The sequence below is a fragment of the Bos indicus x Bos taurus genome, chromosome 11 (genome assembly GCF_003369695.1).
Source record: "Bos indicus x Bos taurus breed Angus x Brahman F1 hybrid chromosome 11, Bos_hybrid_MaternalHap_v2.0, whole genome shotgun sequence".
NCBI lineage: Eukaryota > Metazoa > Chordata > Mammalia > Artiodactyla > Bovidae > Bos > Bos indicus x Bos taurus.
The window spans coordinates 25,445,607-25,467,581 of record NC_040086.1 but is presented as its reverse complement, the minus strand read 5'-3'; the positions used below and the strand labels follow the sequence as shown (position 1 = coordinate 25,467,581).

The 21,975-nt window shown below is 49.0% G+C and overlaps 2 protein-coding genes and 1 long non-coding RNA gene across 6 annotated transcripts in view; 2 read left to right on the top strand and 1 right to left on the bottom strand.

Moving 5' to 3' along the window:
* Window positions 1-13,292, top strand: part of THADA (THADA, armadillo repeat containing) — a 335,976-nt gene extending 322,684 nt beyond the window's left edge. For 2 of the 4 annotated variants that reach the window (XM_027555132.1, XM_027555129.1), the window contains exons 37-38: window positions 10,830-10,999; window positions 12,150-13,292. In XM_027555132.1, coding sequence (XP_027410933.1) covers window positions 10,830-10,999; window positions 12,150-12,545 — 566 coding nt within the window. In that variant the 3' untranslated portion in view covers window positions 12,546-13,292. The remainder of the gene's footprint in view (window positions 1-10,829; window positions 11,000-12,149) is intronic. The other 2 variants (XM_027555131.1, XM_027555130.1) reach the window with 1 other exon arrangement.
* On the bottom strand, window positions 5,470-12,387 carry LOC113901146. The gene is made up of 3 exons (XR_003513336.1): window positions 12,222-12,387; window positions 10,743-10,977; window positions 5,470-6,435 (listed from the first exon to the last, which is right to left on the bottom strand). It is a non-coding gene; the product is annotated as an uncharacterized LOC113901146 (long non-coding RNA).
* A 3,552-nt stretch (window positions 13,293-16,844) lies between the features above and the next one.
* Window positions 16,845-21,131, top strand: ZFP36L2 (ZFP36 ring finger protein like 2). Its single transcript, XM_027555128.1, has 2 exons — window positions 16,845-17,269; window positions 17,763-21,131. Exons 1-2 carry the CDS (start codon window positions 17,219-17,221, stop codon window positions 19,167-19,169), a joined length of 1,458 nt encoding a protein of 485 aa, XP_027410929.1. The 5' UTR covers window positions 16,845-17,218; the 3' UTR covers window positions 19,170-21,131.
* The last annotated feature ends 844 nt before the right edge of the window (window positions 21,132-21,975 follow it).

Genomic DNA, 21,975 nt, shown 5'->3' with positions numbered 1-21,975 from the left:
ATTTCAGAGAGGGAGCTGTCCTGGGCATTATGGGATGTTTAGCAGCATTCTTGGCCTCTACCCAGCTCATGCCAATAGCACCCACCTCCTTTGAATTGTGACAACCAAAAATGAGTTGGGTCCTGAGGGCCAAGAAGGCCTGGCTAAGTCAAGATGAGGAACATCTGTCAGACAGGGAATGATGAGGAAACAAAGCCATGAAAGGTGTAGGGAGAGGGGCGTGGGGCTGATGTGAGGAGAGGCCTTTGGTCGTGGGTCTCGTCTATAAGATAAGGGGCTGGCTGGAGGCCTGCTGCCCTCGTGGGTACCCTATTTCAGCATCACAAGCCCACATGCCTGCAGGGGTGAGGTGGGAGGCAGTATGATGGTCCCAGACAGGGCACACAGATGCCTCCTGTAGTGCGTGGCCACTTCTGTGCTCCAGGCAGCCCATTAAACTACAGACCTAGAGATACTAAGTTCCAATTTTCTGAATTTTCAAAAGATGCTGGACATTTGGATTTTTATGAAAAATCTCCCTGGTTTTTAAAAAACCTTATGAGCTGTCCCAAACAGCTGTGTGAAGACCCAATAGTCCATCTGCACCCCTGCTGGGTACGTCTGCTGGGTCCCTTGGGGCCTGGGAACCCCTGAGCTGTGTGCCTTTGATTGGGTTCTGCCTCCATGTGTCCTGTCTTTTAAACAATGGTTTTCAGGGCTTAAGAAACCAAAAGAAAAAGAAGGAGGAGGAGGGAGAGGGGTCTACCTGGGCCAGCTGAAGTCTGAGTTCCTGGCCAGACTTAGTACCGTGGGCAGGTTGGGAGTGAGGGGAGGGGCTGGCTGTCATCCAGGGCACGATGTCCAGCAGCGGATGCATGGGCAGTGGTCTCAGTTACTGCTGGGCTGCCCTTGGGAGCACCGACCGGCACATGGGCTTCTTTTTTGATGAAATTTTCAAAATATTCATATAAAGAACAGAGACTGATACCACAGATACCATGTTCCCCGACCCAGATTTCCTGCTCGGTTCATCAGAGCCACCGGAGGGACCAACCTGTCTCTGTTCCTTAGGATAGAACCTTCCTCTGGGTCATTTCTCTGAGGTTAGGGGCATGTGGGAGCTCTGTTATGTGGTAAAGTCTGAGGTGATGACCTCTGATGGTTTAGGAAGTTCTCTCACTGACTGAGGTGCCTGGAAGTCCCACCTCTGAGCCCTGGCTACTGGAGAGCAGAGAACCTGGGCTCTAGGGGTCAAGGGTCAGCCGAGGCAGGGGCCAGTGAGCCTCCTGGAGCCCCTGCAAGAGTTGAATGGCAGAGTCAGCAGCTGAGCCAGGCTTTGGTCCCACGGTTGTTTCTCGTGACTAGTTGTAATACTGGCTCTTGACCTCCTGAGGGGATGTGAAGAAATCCATGGAGAACACTGGAAATGAGGAAACTGGTCTAGAAACAGCCTGATGAAGCCTTAAAATATTTTCACTCAGAAAAAAGAAAGCACAGTTGTACTCACTCAGCTTTGCCCATCCCCCTCCCCCATCACCAAACCTGCCCTAGACTGTCTGCCCCTCCATCTTCACCTCCAGCTCCCCCAAACCTGCCTCCTCAACAGGCCGGTCTAATCTCCCTACTCCTCCCCTTCATCCCAGCTGTGCTTGTCCTCTGACCCTCATCTGCACAAGTGTCTCCTCTCTGAAGCTCCCCCTTCTTCCACCCCGCACTCTTTCTTTTTTCCCTTTTCCGTCCTTTCATTACAGCTAGGAATGGTATAATCAGTCCGTGTTGTGCACCATCTTTGACTACTTCCTGACACTTCATATGTGTCAGCTTGCCTCTGACTAAACTGTTTGCTCTCTGAGAGAAGGGCCTGGAATTTTTCTCATGTTTCTCACAGCTTCCCCCCTCCCTTTCCCATCCCCACAACAAAACCCCTATCTGGTGATCAACAAGTATTTGTGGGGAGATAAAAGCTTGAATTGATGGGTAAATGGATGGTGAGGGGAGTTGGGTGGATGGCAGGGTTGAGGGGTTTTCCACAAATGCCTGACAGGATTCTCTAGAGCTGGTGGGAGGGAGAATCCAACTCCTCACCATTTGCTCAGCATTTCCTGGGCTGACTTGACCTCTCTTGGAAAAGACTGGGAAAGAGGCTTGACCAATGGCCTTAGTCTCAAAGGCATCTCCCTTATAATACTTTATAATCAAACGGTAGGTTTCTAATCCATGGTCTGAATTGGTTTTCATGGTTGGCAACACAGAAAAAAATCCGTGTCAGCATTTTCACTTTAATCAGTACAGTTGAAAATGACCCCAAACCTGCCTAGAAATGAAAGATCACATGTCTTAGTTGGGACATTGACTAAGCTACCACTTTGAATGATCCGGCACACTGGGTGAAGCCTAGGTCTTCAGCTCCCAGCCCCAAGGTGGGCCTCTTCATGGAGGTGGGGAAGAAGATGGCAGGGGAGCAAGTCAGATGGCTTCTGATCCCCAGGTGGCTGCCTTGGCAGGAGACCTTGACATGGCCAGGGCAGTAGCGAGAGGAGGCCTGTGCGGCAGCAGCCCTGCAGCCTCTTGTCCTCTGTCCTCCGCTGCAATCCAAGTGAGTTATCCATTCTTGCGCATGGAAAGCGTAGGATTAACCAGTTCTAAATGCCCATTTGTTGGGCTTCCAACTTGCTTCCAAATGACTGAGTGTTAACCCAGTCTGCCTTGCGTAGGCAGCCCCAGACACGTGTGTACCAGCAACCCTTCCCTACTTGAAGCACTCCCTTAGCTAGTGCGGGGAGAGTCTTGGAGGTGATTTATTCCCCGACGCTGACCTCTCCCCTTCCTTGGCTCCTGCGGCTCTTGGGATCCAGACCACTCCATTGATTCCTCACCGTTGCCTGAGTGTTTGCCTGACCTTCCCATCCAGACCACCAGCTTCCTGAGGACAGGACAGGAGGTGTCAGTCTCTTGCTTTGTTTTCTACAGTACTTAGCATATCACTAGCTCAAAGCAGACCATTAGCTCCCATTTCCTGATTGTGTGGTGAAGGGCCAGGCAGAGTCCCAGCTCCTCCAGGAATCCTTCTTGAGCCTTCTTTCCGACCAACCATTCACCTCTGCAGAGCCCTCCAGCACCTGAGAACTAGGCCCTACCAGCATGTATGAGGCTCTAGATGTTTGTCCAGTCCCCTCAGTAGACTGGCCCTTTCCAGACAGACTCTGTGGTCAGGCTTCCTCCAAGCAACCGGAACCAACTTGAGCACATAGCAGATTTTTTTTTTTTTTTAAACATCCTAGTCTTACTGAGATATAGCATACATATACCATACAAGTCACCCATTTAAAGAGTACAAGGCAGTGTTTTTTAACATACTCATGGAGTAATGCAATCATCAGCACAATTTTCACACATTTTCACCACTCCAAAGAGAAATACCACAACCTACCCTTAATAGGTTCTTCCATATTAGTTGACTCTGGCTACTGTAACAAATGACCACAAACTTGGTGGTTTAAAACAACACTGATTTATTGTCTCACAGCTCTGGAGACCAGAAGCCAGAAAATAAGGTGTCAGCTGGGCCACACTCCTCCTGCAGGTGCTAGGGAAGAATCCAGTCCTTGCCCCTTCCGGTTTCTGGAGGCTGTCCGCATTTCCTCGTTAGGATCACTTTCGCCCCTGCCTCTGTCTTCACATCACCTTCTCCTTTCTCTGTGTGTGTTACATGTATGTTAGTCACTTAGTTGTATCTAACTCTTTGCAACCCCATGGACTAAAGCCCACCAGGCTTCTCTGTCCGTGAAATTCCCCAGCAAGAATACTGGAGAGGGTTGCCATTCCTTCTTCAGGGGATCTTCCTGACCCAGGGATTGAACCCAGGTCTCCTGCATTGCAGGCAGATTCTTTACCGTCTGAGCCACCAGGGAAGCCCTTCTTTCTATGTGTGTCTAGTGTCAAATCCCCCTCCCCCTTATTAGGACAATGGTGATGATATCTAGGGGCCACCTGGATCATACAGGATTATCTCCTCATTTAAGTATCATCAACCAGATCACATCTATAGAGACCGTTGTTACAAGTAAATTAACATTCACAAGGTCCAGGGACTTTACATAGGTATCTTTTGGGAGGCCATTTTTCAGCCTTCCACACTCTTCATGCCTACCCCCCCCCCATAAAATACGTCATATAGCAAAAAATATGTAAAATTTAAGTGTACATGTGTACAAACTTTAGTATATTCATAAGGTTGTACAACCATCAACAGTATCTGATTCCAGAACATTTGCATCAGCTTAAAAAGAAACACTCTATCTATCAGCAGCCATTCCTCATTCTCCCTATTCTCCAACCCCTGGCAACCGCTAATCTACTTTTCTGTCTGTATGATTTGCCTGTTATGGACATTTTATATGAGTGGAATTATACAGTATGTGATCTGTGCCTGGCTTCTTCACTTAGCATGTTTTCTAGGTTCATCTGCATTGTAGCATGTATCGGTACTGCATTCCTTTTTATAGCTGAATCGTATTCCATTGTTTGGATGTACCACATTTATTTATCCCTTCATTGGTTCATGAACATTGTGGTTTCCACTTATTTGCTTTTATGAATAATGGTCTTATGAACATTCATGTACATGTTTCTGTGTGAACATATGTTTTTAGGTATATGTATATGTCTAAGAGCTGGAGAGAGTTTCAGACAGTTTTCCAAAGTGGCTGGCACCATTTTACATTCCTACTAGCAATCTATGGAAGTTTTAATTTTTTCACATCTTTTACCAAAACTTAGCATATGTCTTCTTGATTCAAGTGACACTAGTGAGTATGAAGGGGTTTCTCATTGTGGTTTTGCTTTGTATTTCCCTGATGATTAATGATGCTAAGCATCTCTGCATGTGCTTATTGATCATTTGTATATCTTTTCTAAAGAAATGTCTGTTCCGACCCTTGGCACATGTTTTAACTGGATTATTTGTCTTTTATGATTGGGTTTTAAGAGCTTCGCTGATAGCTCATTTGGTAAAGAATCCACCAGCAATGCAGGAGGCCCTGGTTCGGTTCCTGGGTCAGGAAGATCTGCTGGAGAACGAATAGCCTACCCACTCCAGTATTCTTGGACTTCCCTTGTGGCTCAGCTGGTAAAGAATTTGCCTGCAATGCGGGAGACCTAGGTCCGATCCCTGGGTTGGGAAGATTCCCTGGAGAAGGTAAAAGCTACCCACTCTAGTACTCTGGCCTGGAGAATTCCATGGACTGTACAGTCCATGGGGTCACAAAGAGTCGGACACAACTGAGTGACTTTCACTTTCACTTTTCACTTTCACTTTATGTATTTAAAATACATACCCCTTGTATATTCTCCAGTTCTGTGAATTTTCTTTTCACTTTCTTAATAATGTCCTTTAAAGTATAAAAGTTTTCAATTTTGATGAAGTCTAATTTTTCTTTTATTGCTGGTGCTTTTGATGTCATGTTTAAAAAACCATTTCTTACTCCTATATTTCTCTGAGTTTTATAGTTTTACTTGTTAACTTTAGTTTTGAGGTATTTTGAGTTAATTTCATGTATGTTTTGAGGTAGGGGCATGGTTTCATTCTTTTGCATGTGAATATTCAGTTGTCTTTGCTCCCTTGGTTTAAAAGACTGTTCCTCCCCCAACCAGTTATTTTGACACCCTTGTCAAAAATCAATTGACTGTAATTGTGAGAACTTATTTCTGGACACTCAATTCTATTCCATTTGATCTATATTATGTCTATCCTTATGCCAGTTTCAAAATCAGGAAGTGTGAGTCCTCCAGTTCTGTTGTATTTTTCCAGATTGTTTTGGCTGTTCCGGACACACAACAGATTCCTCCAACACGCCTGTTGCTTGGCCACTTGCTTTCTTGCTTCCTTGAGAGAAGCCTGTGAGAGCCTGGCTGGTCTGCAGGGTTATGTTGAAAATCCCTTTCCCCACCCTTCAGCCTCCTCTTCAGAAGGCATTCAGCCAGTAGAGACTGGGCTGCTCTGGCTGAGCTGTTTTAGTCCAGGGTAAAGCAATAAAAGAAGGAACTTGGCAAGGTGCATCTGGCCCCTCAAGCAGGAGGTCTAAATCTATCTAATCCTCCCCTCACCCCCATCCCAGCTCCCCTTCCTCGTCTCTCCTCACTTGGTGGGGTCAGTGTTTGGATGGTTATAATTCTAGTAGATTCACTTCCAGACAACACACCAGCTCTCCTCTAGAGCTTCAGTCATTCCCAGGACTCCCCTGGCACTTTCTAAGTGTGATGCCCAACTACATGGTGCAGGACAGGGGACATCAGTCCTCAGGCGGGGCAGGTGCAACAGTCTGGCCTTCCTGGTGGCATCTCTGATAACTTCCGAGTGGTCTTCATGGACCCATTGGGAGTGTTGCACAAGCTGCAGGCACTGGTTTTGCTGGTGGATGAAACTATGTTCTTCCCCATAGAGCTTTCAGTCCTTGCCTTAAGGAGACAAAAAGAAGAGCCAGGGCAGGGAGGGATAAGTGGTGAATCAGAGGGAAGATTTTTCTGGAAGGTTTCAAGAGAAGCTGACCTGATGCTGATGCCACAGTATAGAGGACTTACAGCTTTGACCCTTTCTTCAAAATATGACCCTCAGCTGGGAGCTCTTTTTAATGCATGAAAAGAGAAAGTCTCTCAGTCGTGTCCAACTCTTTGCAATCCTATGGACTATGTAGTCCATGGAATTCTCTAGGCTAGAATACTGGAGTAGGTAGCCTTTCCCTTCTCCAGGGGATCTTCCCAACCCAGGGACTGAACCTAGGTCTCCCACATTTCAGGCAGATTCTTTACCAACTGAGCTATCAGGGAAGCCCCACTTTTATATAAAAATAATAAAACTGAGTCTGACTTCCTCATCTCCATGGGGTACTGGGAGTGTTTCTCCAAGGCTTCCCTGCAGGGCGGGCGTGGCCTGTGACTGAAAGATGCTTATTAGCTCAGTGCCACCACTGCTAACTGTGAGATTCTGGACCCGTTACCCAACCTCCTGTGAGCACACCTTCCTCATTTATTAAATAAGGATACCTCCCTTCTGGTGGTGGGACAAGCAAGGATTCAAATAAAAGGAAAGTCTCTGTTATTATCAACTTATTGCTTGCTTTCTTTGTGGCTGTCCCTGTGTTAGTATTCAATCCAAATCGAGTGGGGTAAAGGAAGTTTCATAATCTCCAGAGTCATAAACTGGAATGTTCTGAGCATCTGCTGTGTGTTTTATTGTATGCTAGTCCGCATGTATATTTTCAGTCTTTGGGGCTTGAAAGATGCCAATTAATGGTGTTCTCTTCCCCTTACAGACTCTAAAGTAGTTGAGAACTACACAGGGGAGTCAGCAGAGATAAAAAATAGAGATTGTGTCATAGGCAAAGCCTAGACCAACACATGGCTCAGACCTGCAGCCAAAAATGCACCTTCACACGTCGCCTCAACTTTTTCTGTTCCCAGTTTGAAGCCTGATGCCAAGCTGCAGAGCCTAAGGGGCAGGTGACCTGGGGGATTGATTTTGGGCTCTGAAGATGGTGACATTGGTCCTTGGGCTGCTTCTGTGAGCCCAGGCCCCACTTCATGGGCTCTGTGTAGTGCTGGCCCTGATGGAGGGTCATCAGCTCTGTTGCTCTCACCATGAAGAACTACGTCTCAGGAATGCTGGTACTAGTTCTCCAAATCTGCACTCTGCATACACCATGAAACTTGCTGTCAATTCCAGTTTCTTTATAGCCACTTAAAGCTTTCTGACTGTATGCAAGTGAGATAACCTAACTGTGCCTGGATTCCTCATCTGTGAATTAAGAAAGGTAACACCCAAGCCAGAGGATGTTGAAGGACTGGAGAGAAAGGACCTGGTTAGGGGATTGGCACTTAACAGGTCCCCAGAGGCTGGCTCAACACGCTAGGGAACTCAGCTTTCTATTCCAGACTCTGAGGCTTCTCCCTGTGTGTTGAGCAAGTCTCTTTGGGGGCCAAATGGTCAAGGACAAGGTCTGTGGGCTGCAGTGAAGATGTGGATTTGAGAAAGATGAGGTCTCAGTACAAGTGGGTCATTGAAAAACAGCATTGATGTATGGATGGTCTGTAGAAATGTACTATCTGTGTGGCAAGATTTCAGTCCCACATTTCAGGCCTGCTCTAGGTTGGTGGTGGTAGGCGCAGGGTTGTTAACGGAAATGTCAATGCCCTGAGCCTCCCTTCAAACCCATATTTAGGACTGTCTAAAAATCCTAAAAGATGATGCTGTGAAAGTGCTGCACTCAATATGCCAGCACATTTGGAAAACTCAGCAGTGGCCACACGACTGGAAAAGGTCAGTTTTCATTCCAACCCCAAAGGAAGGCAATGCCAAAGAACTACCACACAATTGCACTCATCTCACACACTAGCAAAGTAATGTTCAAAATTCTCCAAGCCAGGCTTCAACAGTACATGAACCGTGAACTTCCAGATGTTCAAGCTGGATTTAGAAAAGGCAGAGGAACCAGAGATCAAATTGCCATCATCTGTTGGATCATCGAAAAAGTGAGAGTTCCAGAAAAACATCTACTTCTGCTTTATTGACTATGCCAAAGCCTTTGACTGTGTGGATCACAATAAACTGTGGAAAATTCTGAAAGAGATGGGAATACCTGACCTGCCCCCTGAGAAATCTGTATGCAGGTCAAGAAGCAACAGTTAGAACTGGACATGGAACAACAGACTGGTTCCAAATCGGGAAAGGAGTACGTCAAGGCTGTATATTGTCACTCTGCTTATTTAACTTATATGCAGAGTACATCATGAGAAATGCTGGGCTGGATGAAGCACAAGCTGGAATCAAGACTGCCAGGAGAAATATCAATAACCTCAGATACACAGACGATACCACCCTTATGGCAGAAAGCGAAGAAGAACTAGAGAGCCTCTTGATGAAAGTGAAAGAAGAGAGTGAAAAAGTTGGCTTAAAGCTCAACATTCAGAAAACTAAGATCATGGCATCTGGTCCCACCACTTCCTGGCAAAGAGATGGGGAGACAATGGAAACTGTGACAGACTTTATTTTGGGGGGCTCCAAAATCACTGCAGATAGTAACTGCAGCCATGAAGTTAAAAGACGCTCCTTGGAAGAAAAGTTGTGACCAAATTAGCATATTAAAAAGCAGAGACATTACTTTGCCAAACAAAGGTCCATCTAGTCAAAGCTATGGTTTTTCCAGTAGTCATGTATGGATGTGAGAGTTGGACTATAAAGAAACCTGAGCACCGAAGAATTGATGCTTTTGAACAGTGGTGTTGGAGAAGACTCTTGAGAGTCCCTTGGACTGCAAGGAGATCCAACCAGTCCATCTGGAAATCAGTCCTGAATATTCATTGGAAGGACTGATGCTGAAGCTGAAACTCCAACACTTTGGCCACCTGATGCGAAGAGCTGACTCATTTGAAAAGACCCTGATGCTGGGAAAGATTGAAAGCAAGAGGAGAAGGGGACCACAGAGGATGAGATGGTTGGATGATATCACCGGCTCAACAGACATGAGCTTGAGTAGGCTCCGGAAGTTGGTGATGGACAGGGAAGCCTGGCATGCTGCGGTCCATGGGGTCTCAAAGGGTTGGACACAACTGAGCAACTGACTGAACTGAACTGAAGGCAAAATGGTGAAGTAAGCAATGGTTTCCCCAAGTCATCCACTTCCTTTTTCTGTGCCCCATTCTACTCTTTCAGCACCCTTCCCGCAGTCAGCTAAGATGAGTATCTGAAAAATGAATTCAGTCTAACACAGAGGGCAGTGGACTATGAGCTAATTCCACCCCCACCTGCCATTGGGGAGCTTCCCAGCTGGCTCCGTAGTAAAGAATCTGCCTGCCAAGCAGGAGACACAGGTTCAAGCCCTGGGTTAGAAAGATCCCCTGGAAAAGGAAATGGCATCCCACTCCAATATTCTTGCCTGAGACATCCCATGGACAGAGGTGCCTGATGGGCTACAGTCTATGGGGTTGCAAAGAGTCTGAAATGACTTAGCAATTAAACAACCACAACTTGTCATTGTACAGCCTGTGAACTGCGAATGGCTTTTACATTTTTTTAATGGTTGGAAAAAATAAAAAGAAGAATTATTATTTGTTGATACCTAAAAATCACATGAAAGTCCAATTTTATTGGAATAGAAATAACGGTTTATCGGAACCTAGTAGCCACAACCATTTGTTTACATATTGTCTATGGCTGCTTTCCGCAGAGTTAATTGTGACAGAGACCATAAGACTTGCAAAGTTGGAATGTCCCTGATGGTCCAGTGGCTAAGACTGCCAGTGCAGGAGGCCCAGGTTCGATCCCTGGCCAGGGAACTAGATCCCACATACCACCACTAAGACCCGGTGCAGCCAAACAAATAAATATTAAAAAGACTCCCAAAGTCTAAAATATTTACCTTCTGGCTCTTTAAGAAAAAATTTGCTGATGCCCTGCTCAGAGATGTGAGAGATTTAATGTGTCATGTGCTCAATGGGACTTGTTTTAGAGGAAGGGGCAAAGTGATGGAGGTCAGGCATTGTCAGCAGGCCTGCAGAGGAAATGCTGGGTGGGATGCTTTCCTGATATCCTTCCAGCTGGGTTGAGGGGGGAGATTCCTGTAGATGGGGCAGCTTCTATCCACACTGGGATAGGGGGCATGGAAATGGTGGGGTTCAGGCCTATGATTCATTCTAGTGTATAGACAGCAAATAACCCTTAGTGAGCCTCTCCCACCAGCTTCCCTGCCAGGTGGTGGCAGTGATCTTACCTGGGCTTTCGCTGCCTCAGAATCCTGCACAGACTCCCAGTTGGCTCTCAGCAGCACATTCATGGCTCACCTCTCTCATCTTTGCAGAATTTGCCTTCTGTCAGGTGGATGCCTCCAGCGCACTGGATCTGGCTCTGGCTGTGCTGTGTGACCTGCTCCAGCAGTGGGATCAGCTGACCCCTGGACTCCCAGTCCTGCTGGGATGGCTGTTGGGAGAGGGTGAGGACCTCGTGGCCTGTGAGGAGAGCGCACATCAGGTAATCCCTAGGGTGTCAGGCGGCGGAGGTGTGTCAGAGCGTCCTACCTACGCCCACTGGAGGCAGCACTTAACAGGCTTTTGTCAGCTTGATATGGCTTGAAAGTGTGCTTCCGGATGCTCAGATACACAGTAGTAACCGATTAACAAAATCTCCACATGACCCCAGCCTGCTGGGTGCTGCTCGGGCAGCTCTCCTGCTGATTCAGGGGTTCCAATGGTAAGCCTTCCCATCAGAGTTGGGGAGGGGACTTCGAAAGAGGTCCCTTGGAAGTTGATAGTTTAATTATGGAGAATGCTTATTCATCAACATTAGAGTAACCAAGGGCTCCCCACAATTAGGTGTGAAGCTGAAACACTCCCAGAGAATCAGGGTCCTTCCAGGGTCTCGGCCACTAGAAGAAAACTATTAAACCCCTCCAGGTTTAATAAACTGCTATTTTATTAAAATTAAAATTATGTTTATTAAAAATAAAACTATTAAACTGCTCCAGGGGGAGCAGTCAATAGATGGGGAAACTGAGGACCCAGATAAGCAGCAAAAGCATCTTGAGAACTGAAATTCCTCTTCACTAGTGTCTGACTCAGCTGGCCTTCTTGGCATCCCCAGCAGGCCAAGAGTTCAAAAAGCAGTCTGTTTATGGGAAATTTGGAGACAAGATAGAGTGTCTCCAATAAAAATGACCTTGAAAGTCCCCAGCATTATAGAAATTGGGTTTCATCCTCAGAGAGCAGTGTCTCATGTTGGTAATACTTCGCTCTCTGCTCTGCTGCTCACATCTCCCTTCCCCTCTCCTGATTTCTAGATGCACCTTCAGGTCTAGGGTCCCCTTCTGCGTTGAGGTCCCCTTTTCAGCACCAGTCCCCCAAGGTATCTTGGCTGAGAACCACAAACACATCCTTATCAAAGGTCATGTTAAGTCTGGGGAGGAGGAATTCCTCTCCGGTGGAGAAGTACAATGAGTGAAAATAGAAGGCGACCTTCAAGGCTGCAAGTGGTGTGTGTACAGGGGTGTTGACAGGCACAAGTGGGCCCGCTGTCGGATGGGGGAGGGGACACGCTGCTTCTGCATCAGCCAGGACTCTGCTCTGGACTGGGGCTGGGTCAACACCCCCGTAAGGCTGGGTTTTGGCTTTTTCATCTGATTCAGGTGGAAGAAGACTACCCGTTTGAAAAAACGGAAATCAACTTTTGGGCCGAGACCCTGATCTTCGTGAAATACCTCTACAAGCACCTCTTCCGCCTCCTTTCTCAGTCCAGCTGGCATCCCCTCAGCCCCGAGATGCTCCGTCACCTTCAGAGGACTGCGTCGGAGCAATGCCACCTCCTCTCCCAGCTCTTCAGAGTGCTGCCTCCCACTGCTGAATTTTTGAAGTCCGCAGAGTTCACGAGACTGCGCATTCGGGAGGAAAGGACTTTGGCTTGCCTGAGGCTGCTGGCTCTTCTGGAAGGAAAGGAAGGGGAAGACACCCTAGTTCTTAGGGCTTTGGATTCTCCTGCAGCAGCGAATCAGTTAACGCTTCCAAGAACAAAAACAGCTTGTTGAAGAAGGATTTGTGGGATTGGGGTGGGGTGGGTTATTCCTCCACTCAGTCAACAGGGAAGTGTTCAACAGAAACTCCAGCATCTTCTCCCCTTCACACCGCGCCTCGTCCCCCAACCTCCCTTTGGTGAATCTAGTCTTCTGTCCCACAGAGGATTTTTTCTTAGGTTCATTCATTCAAGGCTGCCTCGTTTATTGCAGCTACTGTAGGAAGTGAGGCTACCACAGTGAATATTGACTCTGTTCCCAGGTGCAGGCCACCTGCAGGCCTGAATTAACCTTTCTCATCCCCCAGGACCTCCAATGTCCAACCAGAGCCAGCCTGCATTTTTCTCTGAATTGACTACACAGAATTGGGTTTTAACATATGATTTCCCCCCCACCCATTTTTGGCTGGTTGTAAGAGTTGGATTAGTTAGCAAACAGCCCACTTGGTCCAAATTTCAAATTTTATTCCATTTTAGTGAAGTAAGAAATATGTTCCAAATGTTGGATCCTGGGAGAATTAAGCATTAACTTCTTACAAATAAGTTTTTTACTGTCTGCATGTTTAAGCCTTCAGTGACCTACACATGCCATCCTCATTATTAAAAGAGCCATTACAAGCTCCTACCCCTTGACCCCCAATAAAAAGTATTTGTGCCATTGTTAAGAAATCATATTCTACCACCCACTGAAACCATAGCCTCTTGGCTGTTAGAAGGAACCTGGGGAAAGGGGAGTCAGAATAAATGACTTATTTGATGTCTACACTGTTTACTATCATTTTCTTGGTTGCAGTAACAAAAAGATTCTTACTTAGTATCACAGAAAACATTTATCCATTTTAGTGATTTAATCTACAAACCTCAGGATTTTCTGCTTTTCTAAATCCAGCCCTCCCCACTTCCTCAGACACCCAGCAGGTGTCGCTATTGCATACGTTTTGCTGCTGATTTTGTTTTTCGCTGCCGCTGCCGCTGCTAAGTCGCTTCAGTCGTGTCCGACTCTGTGCGACCCCATAGACAGCAGCCCACCAGGCTCCCCCGTCCCTGGGATTCTCCAGGCAAGAACACTGGAGTGGGTTGCCATTTCCTTCTCCAATGCGTGAAAGTGAAGACGCTCAGGCGTGTCCGACTAGTAGCGACCCCATGGACTGCAGCCTTCCAGGCTCTTCCATCCATGGGATTTTCCAGGCAAGAGTACTGGAGTGGGGTGCCATTGCCTTCTCCTGGCTTACCGTTTTTAATTTGTAATTTCAGAGTGTCACTCAAAGACAGTTATCTTGAAACTCATAGCTTGGATAGGTCATAACCTCATCCACGTCCACTTCATCCTAGTTATCTGAAGAAACCATTTCAGTAATTGAATGTACACTTGGTTCAGCTTTTAGAGTCTAAATATTTTAAAATACTTCACAGGTGAGCAACCAGTTATAATTATTTTATTGATGTTTGAGGGTTTGATCAGGCAGTTTAGAGGGAAGAGGGTTTGATATGATCATTTCCTACTGCAGAAAGATTTATATTTCAAATATAATTTGTTTCTCTTTGAAAGAAAACCACCTAACACTAAATAAATAGAGCCTACTAGTAAAGAGCTGTAGGAAGAGGCATGGAAAGAAGTTAATTTAGTGTCCAAAGTTTTGTCCTAAAAAGAACAGGAAATTCCCTGGTGGTTTTGCACTATTCAGCTCAAAATGTGTTTGTTGTGATCCTGAATTAATTACCTGGTTAGGCATCTGTGTATCCCACACTTGATGGAAAGTTGCCAGCTTAACATTTCTTTTTGTTCTGAGAAGACACGGCTGGTGAGAAGTCAGGTAATTGTTGGTACAACATAATGATAACCATGGTAGAATAATTATGAAACTGGCTCTAATAAACAGCTCACTGGAAAAGGCCAGCATACCCTTTTTCTCCATTTAAAATGAAATAAAAGCAGTTCTATAATAATAAAAATATTTTTACCAGCAGGTACTCTGTACCAAAGCATGTACCATAGCATGTTTGCATACAAGCCCCAAAGTCTTCTACCCAACTCGCAAAGTGGGTGTTCTCATAGGTGTTGACTGGGACTTACCCCAGATTTTGATCTTGGCTGGTTGTCACCAGCTTGGGAGTACAGGAGAGGCACATGTTTCCACTGGTTTTTGTATGTGAAATCTCGTCACTGACCCTCAATAGCAGGGGTGGTGGCCTGGGAAATGGCTGTTTCGCACTTTGCTGATGCATTCCCAGGGCAATTCAGAATACCCCACTGTCAGAGCCATCCTCAAACTCTTTGCGTTTGGGTTCATTTCAATAAGGAACAAAAACAGGGTCAGGGTTCTTGGGTATTCTAGGCTACAAGTGTCCGCCACGAATGCCCAGCCTTGTCTAACGATCAGTGTAGGCTGGGTGGTGAGACTAGTCACTTCTTCTGAGGTCACTGCCCTTGGCTCCAAGCTGGAGGGTCCGAGATCTGGTGCCCTCTCAGCTCTACATTCACCATTCTGTGGACCTTCACCCATCTAGCCTTGATCCGGAGGTCTGACTTGCTCCATTTTTTTGCTTTGTCAATTTAATAAGATGGAATACACTTGTTTATCTTTTAAACACCATAACAGATAACTCATTTGCATTGGCACCTTGACAAAAGGTGATATATTAGTAAAGCAGGAATTATGTTAGTTTTACAAGGAAACCCAGGTGCCCAAGTGATTATGTGATTTGTCTAAAACCATGTGGTTTATAAGGGAAGGAGTCTGAACTCCAGCCCTATGTTTCTGATCCTGAAGTCCTTGCAGCCCTGCCCTGGCTCAAGCACCCTGGATGGGTGGAGAGTCCAGCAGTTGGCTCTGCATGCAAGCTGAACTTGAAGGAGTTGGTTTCCTGAGAGACAGGCCTAGTTCATTCCTTCCCAGGGTATTGAGAGAGGGAGTGAGTGCAGCGGAATGTAAATAAGCACAAGGATACACAGCCAGAAATAAGATCAACTGGGCAAGGGGGCGTGGGTCGCGGGAGCTTCTTTCCCTGGCAGGTACTGGACCTTCCAACTTAGGCCCAGTAACAGCCTAGGCTGCCAGGTGTGCGAAATCATGGGCCGGATTCCAGCCTTTCAGAGGCAGCGTCTGCGGAGAAGTGTCCTGGACCGGACCCCAGATCTGACAGCGGCTTAAGCCTCACTGGGTGCTGGGGCGGGGTGGTGTCTGCCTCGCACCCAGAGGGCACCGGCTGGCAAAATCTTATATCAATGCAGGCTTCTGGGGTGTGGGACTGGCAAGAGAAGGTAAGGAGAGCCCACTAGGGGAATCATCGGTGCCCAGCCTTGCCTGGCTGAAAGTCGGCCTCAGCGGGAGCTCGCAACCCAGGACGAGCTAAGGAAGGGCGCGGCGCCCTGAACGGCTAGGGAGGGTCTAGGAAGGCGCGCCAGGCCAAGGCTGCCGCGGACGGGAGCCTCGGCTGGCAGCTGTACCTCGACCCCCAGGAAGACTGGGGAAAGCCGGACAGACCAGCAGACGGACAAGGCGGCGGGAAGTGGCCTCCATGCCTGCGCGGCTCTCCCGGCCTTTCCTCCCGTCCTCCCAGCCGGCTCTCCCGCCCGGGACGCCCCGCGCCACTCTGCGACTTTGGCCCTGGCTCAAGGTCTTGTGATGTGATTAGCAAAGCCAGCGCCTTGTCCTCAGACACTCAGCCCTGCCCGGCAGGCCTCGGCATTCAAGCCCTGTTTACTGCAGTCTGGGCGGGAAGAGGGGCGGAGAAACGGGCCCAGGCTCCTCCGGGAGAGACTGCCCAGGCGGCCGCCCGCGTGGCCGCTCCCGCCCCCACCCCCACCGCATCTCCACGTGCAGTCGGGACGCAGCCACCACCCATTAAACTAGGGCCCAAAGTCCCCGCCCCCCCGGCCAGAGGACCCTTTGCAAAGCAGCCGGGCCACGCGGACGGTTGCAATATTCTTGCACTTTGCAATTCCCGCGCCCAGTATAAAAGAGTGGGAGATAAAAGCTCCGAAATTTCGCCTAGCAGGATCGGGCGGGGAAAGACACGTTCAGGGCTGCAGAAACCCAACCACGTTAGACGTGCTGGGGATTTCCGACAGAACAGCCCCAGAGGAAGGGAGCCGTATCTTCCCGCCACCAACCAGCAGCACCCATCTGGGCCGAGATCTCCACGCCGCCCCGGGCGCCCAAGGCGGCCAGCCCCGCCCCGAGGCCTCTCCGTCCCCTCCCCCAGAGGAAAAAAATTGGCGGCGGCCAATGGGAGGCCAGGAAGGCTCCTGACGTCCGCCAGCGGGCGGGCGGCGTTGCCTGGAGACCCCGGCGGGGTCAGCGTTCTGTCCCCTCCCCTGGCACGCCCGCCCCGGAGCGGCCGCGCTCCGGGGGCTCTATATAGGGCGCGCGCTCGCGGGCCGCTGAGTTCCACCAGTCCGCGAGCTGCCGTCGGCTCCGCGCGGGGGGGGGGCGGGCCGGGCACCCCGGGGCGCGGAGGTGCGCTCTAGCTTAATTCTTCTTTCCCCCCAACTCCGCACTCCCGGGCACCCTCAAACCCAGTCCACGCTGCTGCCCCCGCTCCCTCTTTTCTCGCCCCCCAGCAAACTTTCGGTCCCTTCCTCGCCCCTCGCCCGTTACTCGTCGTGGCTCGGGCCCGGCCGCGCCGCCCCGAGGGCTCCTCCGGATCTCCCAGTTTCCAGCTCCGACCATTAGAGGATCCAGAAACATGTCGACCACACTTCTGTCCGCCTTCTACGATATCGACTTCTTGTGCAAGGTACGCGGGTGAGCAGGGAGCCCTTCGAGTTCTCAGGCTTGGCCTTCTGTCCTCGGCTTTGGGGGTTCTCTTCCCGCTCTGACTTTTTTAGATTGGGGAAAAATCCCAGAGTTTGCACTGTTGCTCGAGCCTTGTGGGCGGGGAGAAGGAGCAGCTGGGAGGAAAGGCAGAAGGGAGTCGCTGTAGCTGTTAGTTTCTCCGCAGCTGACCACAGCCACGCTGCCCGGGGCTTCCCGGACGGGATTTGCGCCGCCCAGGCCTGCGGCCCACGGCTGAGGATCACATGTCGCGCCGCAGGGCGGCCTAGGGTGGGAGAGTCCGGCTCCTCCCAGTGCGAACTTGATTCTTGTGCGCGTTTAAGGGTGGAAGTTGGGCCGAATCGAGATCCGAAAAAGAAAAAGAATCGGAGGGCTGGTAGTGGCTACTCCGCAACTCGCCCCAACTCTTCCCTCCTCCCTTTTCATCTCTTCCCCGCTCCCCTTCCTCTTGGCAGACGGAGAAATCCCTGGCCAACCTCAATCTGAACAACATGCTGGACAAGAAGGCGGTGGGGACACCCGTGGCCACCGCCCCCAGCTCGGGCTTCACGCCGGGCTTCCTCCGACGGCACTCGGCCAGCAACCTGCACGCGCTCGCCCACCCCGCGCCTAGCCCCGGCAGCTGCTCGCCCAAGTTCCCGGGCGCGGCTAACGGTAGCGCGGCGGCCGGCGGCTCGGCCTCCTACGGCACCCTCAAGGAGCCGTCGGGGGGCGGCGGCACCGCCCTGCTGAACAAGGAGAACAAATTCCGGGACCGCTCGTTCAGCGAGAACGGGGAGCGCAGCCAGCACCTCCTGCACCTGCAGCAACAGCAGAAGGGGGGCGGCGGCTCCCAGATCAATTCGACGCGCTACAAAACTGAGCTGTGCCGGCCCTTCGAGGAGAGTGGCACCTGCAAGTACGGCGAGAAGTGCCAGTTCGCACACGGCTTCCACGAGCTGCGCAGCCTGACGCGGCACCCCAAGTACAAGACCGAGCTGTGCCGCACCTTCCACACCATCGGCTTCTGCCCCTACGGGCCGCGCTGCCACTTCATCCACAACGCTGATGAGCGGCGACCCGCGCCGTCCGGGGGCGCCTCCGGGGACTTGCGCACCTTCAGCGCCCGCGATGCGCTGCACCTAGGCTTCCCGCGGGAACCGCGGCCCAAGCTGCACCATAGCCTCAGCTTCTCGGGCTTCCCGTCGGGCCACCACCAGCCCCCTGGGGGCCTAGAGTCGCCCCTGCTTCTCGACAGCCCCACGTCGCGCACGCCGCCGCCACCCTCCTGCTCCTCGGCCTCGTCTTGCTCGTCGTCCGCTTCGTCCTGCTCCTCGGCCTCGGCAGCCTCCACGCCCTCCGGCGCCCCTACGTGCTGCGCGGCCGCGGCGGCGGCCGCGCTGCTGTACGGCACCGGGGGCGCCGAGGACTTGCTCGCACCCGGCGCACCCTGCGCCACCTGCTCGTCGGCCTCGTGCGCCAACAACGCCTTCGCCTTCGGCCCGGAGCTGAGCAGCCTCATCACGCCGCTGGCCATCCAGACCCACAACTTCGCCGCCGTGGCTGCTGCCGCCTACTATCGCAGCCAACAGCAGCAGCAGGGCCTGGTGCCCCCCGCGCAGCCCCCGGCGCCGCCCAGCGCGCCCCTCCCTGCCAGCGCCGCCGCGCCGCCCTCGCCGCCCTTCAGCTTCCAGTTGCCACGCCGCCTGTCCGAGTCGCCGGTGTTCGACGCGCCCCCTAGCCCCCCAGACTCGCTGTCGGACCGCGACAGCTACTTGAGCGGCTCCCTGAGCTCGGGCAGCCTCAGCGGCTCTGAGTCCCCCGGCCTTGACCCAGGTCGCCGCCTACCCATCTTCAGCCGCCTCTCCATCTCCGACGACTGAGGCAAGAGGGCGCCAGTGAGGAGGAGGAAGGGAAGGCCGTTCTGGGGGTGTTGGAGGGTGCCCCTGCTTAGGGGCAGGGGGCCACGGGAGTGTGGGGGGTGACATCGGCCACAAGCAGACTGCAGGCTGTGCCGAGCACTTGGACTCGAACTTGAGTGCCGGGAGGGGCCCCCACCCCTCCCCTTTCGGTTCCCTCTTCGTTTTTTGTTTTTTTATTATTATTATTATTTTTATTATTATTACGAAGTTTCATTCTTGTTGAGCGGGAAAAAAGCCAACGAACTTTTTGTATTGATGAACAAAAGACTCACAACAGAGCAGTTGTGATGCGAATAGAACAAAAACCAAACAAACAACAAACTTTTTTAGGTCTCCGATGAGTTTGGGATTTTAGGAAAAATCAACCCAGCACCAGCAGCTATCAACCACCATTCCATATCTTCACTTGAAAAGCATTAGTTACAGTCCAGATGTCAGGACTCTTATCTTGAGAGAGGTTCCTTCCTAATTGTTTGTCCCAGACCAGTGTAAACAAACCAGCCAACCACCGCCTTGCTAATAAACCTATAAGCTTTTAGAATCCAATATTCTGCCAAGAATATGCCTTGATAGTAGACCTCAGCTCCATAGGTGTTTGTTTTTTAACAAAGTTATATATGTCTGGAAAAAAAAAAACCTTGCATTCCAAAGTTTCATACTGGTTACTGGTTTCATTGCCACCACTTAGTGGATGTTTAATTTAGAACCATTTTGTCTGCTCTTTCTGGAAGCCTTGGGCAGAGCTTAGTTCATAATTGATGGGGAATAACTGCTGAATTTTTAGCTGTTTTGAGTTGATTCGCACCACTGCACCACAACTCAATATGAAAAAAAACTATTTAACTTATTTATTATCTTGTGAAAAGTATACATTGAAAATTTTGTTCATACTGTATTTATCAAGTATGATGAAAAGCAATAGATATATATTCTTTTATTATGTTAAGTTATGATTGCCATTATTAATCGGCAAAATGTGGAGTGTATGTTCTTTTCACAGTAATATATGCCTTTTGTAACTTCACATGGTTATTTTATTGTAAATGAGTAAAAAAATCTTAATTTAAGAGATTGTATGTAATATTTATTTCATTAATTTCTTTCCTTGTTTACGTAAATTTTGAAAGATTGCATGATTTCTTTACAGAAATCTATCTTGATGCTGTGGAAGTAGTTTGAGGAATATCTTACGAGTTTTTCTTAGAATGTATAATGGTTGTAGCCCATCCAACTTTAAAAGAAAAAATGACCACATTGCAATCAGGCTCACATGTGGTATGCTTTTCTCATTCCAACTTTATAAATTAGCAAAAGATGTTTTTGTTTGCTTGTTCCACCAGTTCTACTGTGACATACTCTGCATATAAAGACATGTAGCAATAATGGGGCGAGGGTGATCTCACAGTGCCTTTGGAAGGGCCAGAACTTGCCTTAAATTTTCCTCAACCAAATAAGTATTTTGTCTATTAGTGCTTGAGAGAATCTGAATGTAGGATGGGTTCAACTGCACAAAAGGAGAAGATTTTTACCACTTTTTTTTTATATAGATATAAAGTGAAGAGGCCACCTCTTAGTGCTAAAATGGTATGTAGTACATGAATATGCCTTGTTTAATTACAGAAAATTCCAAAACTTGTACTATTTTTCTTCCCCCGTGTGGAAAGGCAGGAATGCTTTTCTGGACAGCAGCTGAATGAGCAGTAGCTTTAGTTCGTTTGTACGTAGGTACAGTCGGAGCACTATGTATGTGTGTATTGTGGACTACTTTGACAGAAGTAGGTATTTTGAATGTAACAAGGTTAAGTCAACTTGAGTTGTAATATATTTGGGGAATCAGTTCACTACAAATTGTGACTGTAAACATTGTACTGTAAATGTTTTGTAGTTTTCCCCCAATAAAACTTTTGGGAAAAAAAAAAGGTATTAATGTGTAAGATAGCTTCCTTTTTTAAAATGGGGATATCTATAGAGCTTTCTAGCTTCCCACCACTGTCAGGCATTGCCCAGGTCTTAGAGAGTTGGGCGGTAGGGTTTAGAGGGCTGCAGAGCCTGAGTTTTGAAGAGCTTGTCTCCCTATATGTTTTAATAGCAAGTTCTTTTAGCTGAAAGTAATTTAGACTGTCAAGGGCATTAGTTTAGCTAGCTGTTCCCTTTGCTAATAAGATGCATCCCCGAGTTGGCTGACTGGTAGCAGGTCCTGGTTGGGAGGCCTGAGGGGTGTGGCCCGCCTGTGAGTCACCAAGCGATCACGTGTCTGCAGTGGCAGCTGAAGGTCTGATTTTTTTTTTTTTTTTCCAGTGGGACGCCCGTGAAACTGAACTGCTTGGGTGAGGATGGTCTTGCCAGCCCCTGGCTGAATTGGGGGCGGGAAGTTAAAGCCCAGCCTTTCTGGGCCAGAGAACCAGGGTTTGGCCTGGACCTTGGAAAGCCTGGTTGTGCTGAGGACGGAAAGAGAAGGAAGATTAAACAAGTTAAACTTATATCTGGGTAGTGTTTGTTTATGTGGACAGCTTCCTCTGGGAGTGAGCACACACGTTATTTATGCAAAAGGATTAGTGTCTGTGCTTGAGACTACTATAAGCGGCCAGAAAGCAAATTCAACCCAGGTCTGGAAAAAAGCAAGGAAAAAAAAAAAGCTTTCAATTTCTCTTCTGATTCTCACACAACTGAACAAAACCTGAGTATGGTTCTTTCCTACAATGGCTTTAAAGCTTGAAAATGTGCTTCATAAATCAATTCCTGTTTTTCCTTCTCTACCCCTCACCCA

Bases quoted from the DNA above. Each gene is read 5' to 3' on its own strand.
- ZFP36L2 (XM_027555128.1), top strand. From the start codon at position 17,219: ATGTCGACCACACTTCTGTCCGCCTTCTACGATATCGACTTCTTGTGC. The intron at 17,270-17,762 runs GTACGCGGGTGA...TCCTCTTGGCAG, and splicing joins ATATCGACTTCTTGTGCAAG to ACGGAGAAATCCCTGGCCAA.